The sequence below is a fragment of the Triturus cristatus genome, chromosome 10, assembly GCF_964204655.1.
Source record: "Triturus cristatus chromosome 10, aTriCri1.1, whole genome shotgun sequence".
Taxonomy (NCBI): Eukaryota; Metazoa; Chordata; class Amphibia; order Caudata; family Salamandridae; genus Triturus; species Triturus cristatus.
In genome coordinates this window covers 1181091407-1181100577 of record NC_140593.1, presented here as the reverse complement: position 1 = coordinate 1181100577, position 9171 = coordinate 1181091407, and the positions used below count along the sequence as shown (strand labels likewise).

The 9171-nt window shown below is 51.3% G+C and overlaps 1 protein-coding gene across 1 annotated transcript in view; it reads right to left on the bottom strand.

The window, feature by feature from the left end:
* Positions 1-4881: 4881 nt before the first annotated feature.
* The window catches only part of LOC146796956 (anterior gradient protein 2 homolog), an 85687-nt gene continuing 81397 nt past the window's right edge, over positions 4882-9171 (bottom strand). Inside the window, exon 8 of the mRNA XM_085629583.1 lies at positions 4882-5143. Coding sequence (XP_085485709.1) covers positions 5094-5143 — 50 coding nt within the window. The 3' untranslated portion in view covers positions 4882-5093. The remainder of the gene's footprint in view (positions 5144-9171) is intronic.

Here is a 9171-nt window from a genome sequence, read left to right as displayed (position 1 = left end):
TTTATTGAGGGCACTGTATTTATTGTATTTAACCTATTTATTGCTTCACTGTATTTATTGTTCCACAGTATTTATTGTTGCACAATATTTATTGGTTTGCAGTATTTATTGCCTCAGAATATTTAATTGCCTGTATGTATTGCACTTATATTTATGCCTTCCTTATTTATGATCACCCCTATTTATTGAATCATTAAGACAGTATTTATCTGACCTGCACTATTTAAAAAGCTTTGTATATTGTGATTGTGTATTATTTATCTAATCAGCAACTAAGAGAAAAAGAAGATAAAGAAAGATATTTTCATAATTTTTACGGTGTAGAGTCGTTTTTAGAACGGATGCACGCATGGTTATTGTATGGGTATGTCGTATGCTTAGCACGGTGCCTGATTCCTGACCACTCGAGCCAAGCTACCACTGTATATGTCTGGAAAGACCCCGTTACCACCAACCCTTACCGGTGTGGGAGCGGAGGATTTCCAACATTTAATTGGTGTTCAGTGGTGGGATAGAGCTGTGCCTACGTATACTCAACAATAACTGTGGGTAGTCCATAGGCCTACACCGGGAGTTTTCTCAAAGCGGCCTTCCTAATTGTGGGTTTTTGTTTTTTCCAAATTTACTCTGGTGGTGGGAGGAGGCATTATTAAAGGTACCCCCCTGCATTGTTACTGCAAGTAACTGTCCTCTGACCTGAGTGGGCAAGATGGAGTTTGTACTGGAGAATTTAGAAACGTACACTGTGGCCCAACTCAGGGAGTTTTGCCAGCGGGAGGGGGTGTATTGTCCCCCAGGAGCAAAGAAGGGTGCACTCCAAACCAGCTTAAGGGCTTGGGGGGAGGCACGCCGAGAAAGCAAGGCTGAGGAGGAGGACAGGGATAGGGAGCCGGACAGTGAGGGAGCTGGTTTGTACCAACCGGAGGTGGGGAACCGGTCAGCGGGGCCCAGGACACTTTCCAGGAAGGGCAGCAGTGCCTCTAGCGGTGGCTTGTCTGAAGTGGAGTTAACAGATCGGAGGGAGAAAAGACAGCTCACATGGGACTTAGCAAGGCTGGAGAAAGAGATGGAGGAGAGAAGGATGGCGCACGAGCTTCAGATGAAGGAATTGGAGCTGCGTGCCCTCCAGATGAGTGTGTCCAGCGAGGACACTGGTGGCAGCATACCGGAAGCTCCACAGGAGCTAGAAGTTTATTTACCCCAGGATGACATCACCAGGGTGTCTGAGGAGGCATTGGGGTGGGAACCTGAAGGGGGTAGTGCAGGGATCTCCCAACCCAGCGAGGTGAGAGAAGTGGCAGATAGCCCAGCTAGGTCCCAGGGAGAGAGGGTTGTAGGGCCTCACGACCTATCTGTAGGAAGGCGTGAGACGGGGAGGTGTCCCGAGGTGCCCCAACCGAAGTCTCAGGGCCTGGAGAGTTCCGCAAGGGAGCCCCAGGTTGGGAGCCTAGGCTGTCCCGATGTGCCCTCCAGTGCAGGGGAACCCCTAGTGTCAGGAGGACCCAGGGCAACTGTAACCAGCGCGCCTGAGGTTCTGGGGTTGGCCCAGTTTCAGGGTTTAGGTCCTGGGCTGGGATGCCAGGCTCAGGGGTTGCCTGACCTGGCGGGTGGGGCCTCTGTTAACCGGGTCCCCCCGAAATTGACTTCCAGGGGTACTTTTCCCGTTAGGAGGGTGCTGAAATCTGGAAGGGGGTGCAGAGGGAGGAAGGTCTCGCCTCGGGCACCGACTCAGCCTAAGGGTTTAGACCCTAGGTTGAAGGATCAGTTGAGGGGTCAAGGCCCTAGACTGAGGAGGAAGTGTTGGTCTGAGGGTGCCTCGCAGGGTAGGGTGAGGAACCCCAGAAGGAGAGTTAGGGGGAGGAGAGCCTCGCCCCTGAAGGCTGGTCAGCCTAAGGGTGTGAACCCCAGGAGGAAGGACCAGAGGCAGTTTAGGACTGCAAGGAGGAGGACCGGAGTGGTCAACGGGCACTACAGGCCTGGGGCTACTGCCCCCCACTCCGCGAGATCACCCGGGCCAGAGACATCTGGACGGCCCAGGGGCCGGTCCTGGCCACAACTAGCTAGGGAGCCCCAGTGGGGTGGTTTTGTTGGTCCAGGGAGACTTGTTAGGGAACCATTGGGTTCCGGAGCGGAGGAGAACTTGCGGGTGCTCCTGCCGTTGCGGACCTGCGTCCACCTTTTCTCGCCCCAAGCAGGGAAGACCATCAAGGCATTGATCGGTCTACCCTGGCTTTTGGCTGGAAGGGGGTTATGTAGGACTTGGCCCTTTTTCCCTCATTTGTTTTCGTTTTTGTAGTATTGATGCAGATTCAGGGAGCCATTTTATCTACCCCTGAAACTTCTGTCTGAGGGCCTGGAGCACAAAATGGTGGCCACCTGTGACATCACCAGCATCCACTGGAACCTACCAGCACCTTCCAGAACATTCCAGAACCCTGTGACAGTTGGAGGCGGTTTAGAATGTTGGGAAGCTAAGACAGAGAGTTGGCAGTTGGAGCTGGCAGTTGGCACCTGACTGGTGAAGAGTGAGCAGCAGAAACCTGAAGGAGGAAGGAGTGAGGCAGCAGGGGTGGAAACTTGTGCCTGGAGTGGGGTCCATAAACCCACCCTTGATACTAGTCCCTACTGACTGAGCCCAGCCTGGAGCCCTGTGTGGGAAGAAGCAAGAAAAACCATCTTAAGGACCTGGACAGCAGGAACAGGCCTTAGAATCCAAGAACAGCAAGATCCTGACCTGGATACTGGTTTCCCTGGAGTCCGACGTCGAGAAGCCTGAGACCCGGAGCCCGAGGTGGAGAAGCGGCGCTGACTGGAAAAGCAGACGTCGTACCCGGAGCCGCCAGAGGTCGAGAGAGGGCGCCGACGGAGGTCGTGAGGAGTCCCAGAGGTCGAGGAGGAAGTCACCTGAGGTCGAGTGAGCGGCATCGACGGGGGAGTGAAGTCCGCCCTCCGGAGTCGCCGGAGACCGAGGTGAAGTGTGCCGGAGGTCGGGAGTGGAGATCGCACTCCGGAGTCGCCGGAACCTGAGAGAATCGTGCCGGAGGTCGGGAGTGGAGGTCGCACTCCGGAGTCGCCGGAACCTGAGAGAATCGTGCCGGAGGTCGGGAGTGGAGGTCGCACTCCGGAGTCGCCGGAACCGGAGGAGAGGAGCACCGGAGGTCGGTAGTGAGGATCGCACTCCGGAGCCGCCGGAAGTCGACATCGAGCCAAGGCCGGCCGACGTCATCGAACCGGAGGTCGCCATCGGACCGGAGCCGCCCGAAGTCGACATCGAGCCAAGACTGCCCGACGCCATCGAATCGGAGGTCGAGATCGAGCCGAGGCCGCCGACATCGAACCGGAACCGCCTACCAGCGTCGTCAAGAACTGACATTGTGCCGAGGCCGCCGACATCGAACCGGAACCGCCTCACGGCGTCGACACGACTCCAGCGGCGTCGGAGCTTCAGAAAAAGGGCAGTAAGTGGAATAGAGGGCGCCAAAGGCCCTGTGGAATCCTAAGAGACTACTCTAGGGGTTAGAGAGGTGCTGGAACCAGCTGGACTGTGCCAGGGGTGAGCTGAGACTAATTCAGAGGGGTTGTGTAGAGTGAGAGAGCCAGGTCACTAGTATTCCCCTCTTGATCTACCTCAGTTTAGGCCTCAGCCTTGTCCAAGCCAGGGAGTAGACACCCTCAAGCCTTCCACATCACCACAAGCTGTGCCTGGGCCAAATCAGCCCATAGAAATTTAAATGTGATCTGATTCTATGAGTGTCACTGTCAGCTTTTAATTATTTATTGAGGGCACTGTATTTATTGTATTTAACCTATTTATTGCTTCACTGTATTTATTGTTCCACAGTATTTATTGTTGCACAATATTTATTGGTTTGCAGTATTTATTGCCTCAGAATATTTAATTGCCTGTATGTATTGCACTTATATTTATGCCTTCCTTATTTATGATCACCCCTATTTATTGAATCATTAAGACAGTATTTATCTGACCTGCACTATTTAAAAAGCTTTGTATATTGTGATTGTGTATTATTTATCTAATCAGCAACTAAGAGAAAAAGAAGATAAAGAAAGATATTTTCATAATTTTTACGGTGTAGAGTCGTTTTTGGAACGGATGCACGCATGGTTATTGTATGGGTATGTCGTATGCTTAGCACGGTGCCTGATTCCTGACCACTCGAGCCAAGCTACCACTGTATATGTCTGGAAAGACCCCGTTACCACCAACCCTTACCGGTGTGGGAGCGGAGGATTTCCAACAATGAGTATGTAGGAGAATGAATGAGACACTATAGATCGTCGATTTTGGGTACTAGGGTGGTAAGAAGGTACATCCCCTATACACCGAGGTCCTGTTTTCCTGTGCATAGCTCTGTGTATGTGCAGAATCCTCGCAACACCATGTGTGGCAGTGATGCAGTCAATAGTATTTTTAGAACAGCCTAACGAGAGCCAACAAGTGAGCAAAATCGTTGTGAGAAGTGCACATTTACTATGGTATTCAAAACATTCTTACTAAGGTGTTCAGAAAAAAAATTATGTGTTGTGATGTTCCTGTTGATACACTTTGGCAGACATTTGTTTGATTTGATGCCTTTAGACGCGATACCACTGTGGTGTGAGAAATGTTAAGGAATGATCTAGTGCACAGAGCATGTCATACATCCTTCATTTGACAAATAAATTGCTGCACCTAAACATTGTGAAAAAGGTGTCACATCATAGCAGAGCATGCCTTCTGAATGAATCATGGAATGAAAATTGTCTTTTTCTAATGATGATGTGTGTTTTTCTAGGATTTTGATGTTGCACCTCCTGATGATTGAGCCTGAAAGATAATACTTAACAGACATAATTGGCATGAAGAATCTTGAAGACACATTTCTTGAGAGAAATTCTTTATTGATGAAGACGCCTACCCACTCGCTTAGAAACAAACCAAGCATACATTCAATCCTCCAGCAGCTCTGAACAGGGGATAATAACAAAATACCCGTAACCAGCCAAATAATGTAAACGGGAGGGACAGCCTTTGCACAGTGAGTTGTCTCCGGGAACAGTGGTACCCACAATGATGGGACTCTGGCCTGAGGTTAAAGCTCTGCCTTCAGAACAATTTGAGCCTTTCGCATGTTGCTGATGACTGAAAACATAAAAAAGAAATAAAGTATACTGAGCAATGGTAAAAAACTAATAATTTATCCACAGTGCATAACAGGCCCAACACTCAGTTAATTAATTAAACAATCAACCAGACCTCATGTGTGAAAACCCTCATTATGAATGGCCCAGGAAATTGTGGGTATTTCTCCCTCTTGATTCCCTCCAGATTTTCAGATACAACACCCGATTCACCTGGTAATTTTTTCCACTGTCCTTCTCCGAGAGTTTTCACCTGGTTGGAGAAGGTGAGTCACTGGGAAGTAAAATGGGTCCTAAATAAATCCATGGCCCTTCTAATCCCAAAGAAGCTTTAGCATTAGGTATTAAGAGTTACTGGCCCCATCCAAATTCAACTAAGGGGTATATTTACAAGAATTGGCGCTAACCAGATTTTGCGTTACTTAGCAGCAATTTTATTAACTCTATCACCGAAAACTATCGCCCTGTTATCGACATATTTTCAATACGTCGCTACATGGTGATAGTATCAGCTAACTGTGGTGAAAACTGCCACTAACACTAGCACCAAGGCAATAAAAAAATTGACGTTAGCAAGAGAAAAGTGACGATAGGCCAATGAGCTGCAAAAAAACAATAAATACACCTCTAATGAAAAAATAAAATAAAAATAATGGAATGCTGAATGGAGCAGCCAGGGCCAAGTTCAGCACAGGTCAACAACCCCATCAAACCCCCCAACAGCCAGGATGACCTGCCAGACTCCCAGGGGAAGATACATGCAGAATCAGGGCCTCATTTATGAAAAGAGGTGCATCCCCGGGGAAAAACAGTGATGCAGCACTTTGCCTTACACCATCCTTTCGGCACCATGGCAGAAGATGCCTGGAAGCGCGGACAGTCTCTGGGACTCAGAGGCCTTGCTGAGCCTGCATCTGAGACCAAGAGTGGGAGGCAGCGGTGCTGTGGAGTTGCTACAGCCTGAGGGTGGAGGCAGGCCATGTCGGGCCCAAGCCTGTTGGTTGTGGGGAAGACATTGAGGCATCGGCGATTGCCCTTACCTGGTGTCGAAGTCAGGCAGGTTGCATGGAGACCCGTTGCTGACCTGTGTGAGAAGACTGCCTGACACCCCTTGAAACTATGATCGGTAGAGGCGCTCCTGCGCACCGACATAGGGAGGGCTGCATTGCATAACATGGGACACCACTACACCCGGTTGCATGGAGGAGATTGCCAATGGTGGGCTGTGCCTCTCAGCATCACAGGCTGGAGTATGTGGAATGGCCCAGATGCTGTGGAGGGTGAGGCCCCTCAGCTGCATTGAATTTGTGTGGCGGGTGCGCTGCAACTTCACGCCTAAGGGGCCCTCTCGCATCACCTGCATCTGGCGGTTCCCCAGCGGACTTGGGGGAGACTGCTGTACCCAGGCTTGTGAAATCCCACCTGGCTGAGGCTTCTGCTAGCTTCGTCACAAATTCGGAGAGAGTGCGGCGGATTGAGCGCCTGGGTCGAAGTCCAGGTGAGGATAAGGTAGGACACATAGCGGAGGAGGCCCGGGAGTCGAGTCGGGCCCAGGCCTAGAGCCTGTGGGTGGCTCACACCGTGCCCTGATCAATCCCTGAGCTGCGGCTGACCTGTATCACCGAGGGAACCGCACAAGACTGGTGGGGGAATCCACTAACTGGCTCTAGTCGCTGATATCGGCCGTTGGTGGGGGCAGTTGCCAGGGGCACAGGGGTCTTTTAGGCCCAGGCTCCCGGACGCCCAGCTTGATCTGCCATCACTCACTGGGGCACTGGGGAACACAGAATCTGGTCACCACTGTTAGATTGGAGGAGGCAACCATGTGGTGCTGCCTCACCCCCTGGTAGTGAGCTCTTAGGTGTATGGAGGATTTTCATTGGTGCTGCCGGAACGGAGATTCCTGGCTAGTATACACCTGATGGGAGGAGAGGGGCTGGCTGTCCACACTGCACTGCACCGCATGTCATACATAGTGCCTGGATGTCTGGCGCAACAATGGCCTGCCTGCAGTCGGGGCGGTGTCGACATTTGGCTGCCCCTTCGTGTCAGTGAACCAAGGGGCTGGTGATCTCTGGCCGCCAGGGTGGGTGACAGTGGACAGCCTGAACTCCAAACTACACTCTGTACTCACAGTGGGTACCTCCCCGGGCACTTACTTTGAGGACCGCATAGACAAAATCACAGTCGACTTCATCCAGGAGTGCACAGATCACAAGCTGGCTTACAAGGTACACAACATTGAGCAAGAACTGGACAAAGTCCCCCCGAGTACCCTGAGCACAGCATTGGAGGTGCAGCAGCTAATGGCACATGTGAAGTCACTGGCAAGAACTGCTGAGGATGTGGAGGGCCACTCTCAGCGTAACAACGTGAGGGTGTTGGGTCTGCCTGAGGGAGCTGAAAGGGCTGATGCAGTGGCATATACTGAGGCATGGCTGTGTGACCTACTGCTAGCAGGTGCACTCTCCACATTCTTTGTTGTGGAGCTGGTCCATTGAGTGCTGGTGAGCCACCCACTGCCAGGGACAGGTCCTAGATGCTTTCTCTTGCACCTCCTACACAAATCATGACGCTGTCCTGAGAGAGCTATGCAAGCTGGAGGAGGTGAAAGTGTATAATGCCGCAGTTATTTTCAACTATGTTATTGGGATGCAGAGGCAGAGGGGCTTTTCTAAAGTGGTTAAGCGATGCCTCTGATAGTGGGCAGCAAATATTCCCTCCCCTACCCATAAAGGCTGCGAGCGATGTCAGATATTGACACGCAAATCAATTAACAGGTCTGGACCTGGCTGCAACCTACTGGTCACCAAGTGCTGCAGACAGGGAGTGAAGGATCTAAGCAACAAGCAGTCATTTGTGGAGGCAGACGTAAAAATCCGTATTTGTAAAGCGCAAACTACTCACCCTTACGGGTCTCAAGGCGCTGGGGGCTGTCGTGGAAATTAAGTGAGCTATTTCCCAGAGTCACATGGTGCTGAGCTGAGCTGCCCCCAGAGCCGGGGATCGTATCATGAACCCTGTGCTCTGAAGTCAACTGCCCTGGCCGCTGCACCACACCTCTCCACACATACTGGGAGGCGTAGGAGGAGCAGGTGTCCCCGCCACAACTACAAGTCAACCCAAATCTGCACTAGGTTGTTCAAGAGAGGGGGGAGGCACTGCTTGCAGCAGGGATGATGTGCAATCGCACTCAGGGACAAGATCCAGACACTTCACCTGAAAGCTTCCCCAGCGACGTGGGCTCCAGTGCAATGTGCTCATCCGGTGCAGAGTCCGTGCAGCCCCCGGATGTGACTCCTCAGATGGCAGATAACCTAATTTAATGTTGACTGACTGCGAGTCTCTCCTTCTTCCACAGTTACAGACAGCTCAGGAGGGTCTCTGGTTTTCTGCGGTTTCTGGCCTCTAGCTTCCTGTTGCTGAAGTTCTGATGAACAGAAGTCAGTACTTAGAGGGGATCAGGTACAGTTGTCGTCCAAAGTGAATGGAGCAGTTGTTCATGTGAGCGATGCATGTCAGGGGTGGTGGTGGTGGTCTCCGTGATGCTCCGAGCTGTAATGGCAAAAGGTCCATAGCGCTGTTGACCTTGCCAAAGATGAACTGTGGGAGTTCTTCTATCATCCAAGGGCCTCATTTATGAGGCCCTAGCGGCACTCTTGCATTGCTGTGACATCACATGTTTGACGTTCCAGTTGCACAATGTGCCAAAGCGTGTTTACAAAGCCATGCAAAGCCACTTTACATGGCATTTCATGGACTTATAAATACGCTTTAACCCCTTCGGTGCCACGCCCTTTCCCCCTCCTGTGCCGGGTGTTTCCTTAGTGGGCGGGTTTCATGACGAGATAGTCTCGTCATGGGCACAGCGCGACCGTGCTCCATGACAAGACTATCTCGTCATGGGCACAGAAGAGGTTAAACAGTGTGAAAGGGGCATTCAATGGCTGTTGCTTTAGGCCTTCCCACACTAAACCAATGGAATCGGAAGCTTTCCCAGGCTTACCAGAAACTGGAAACCTTCAGAAT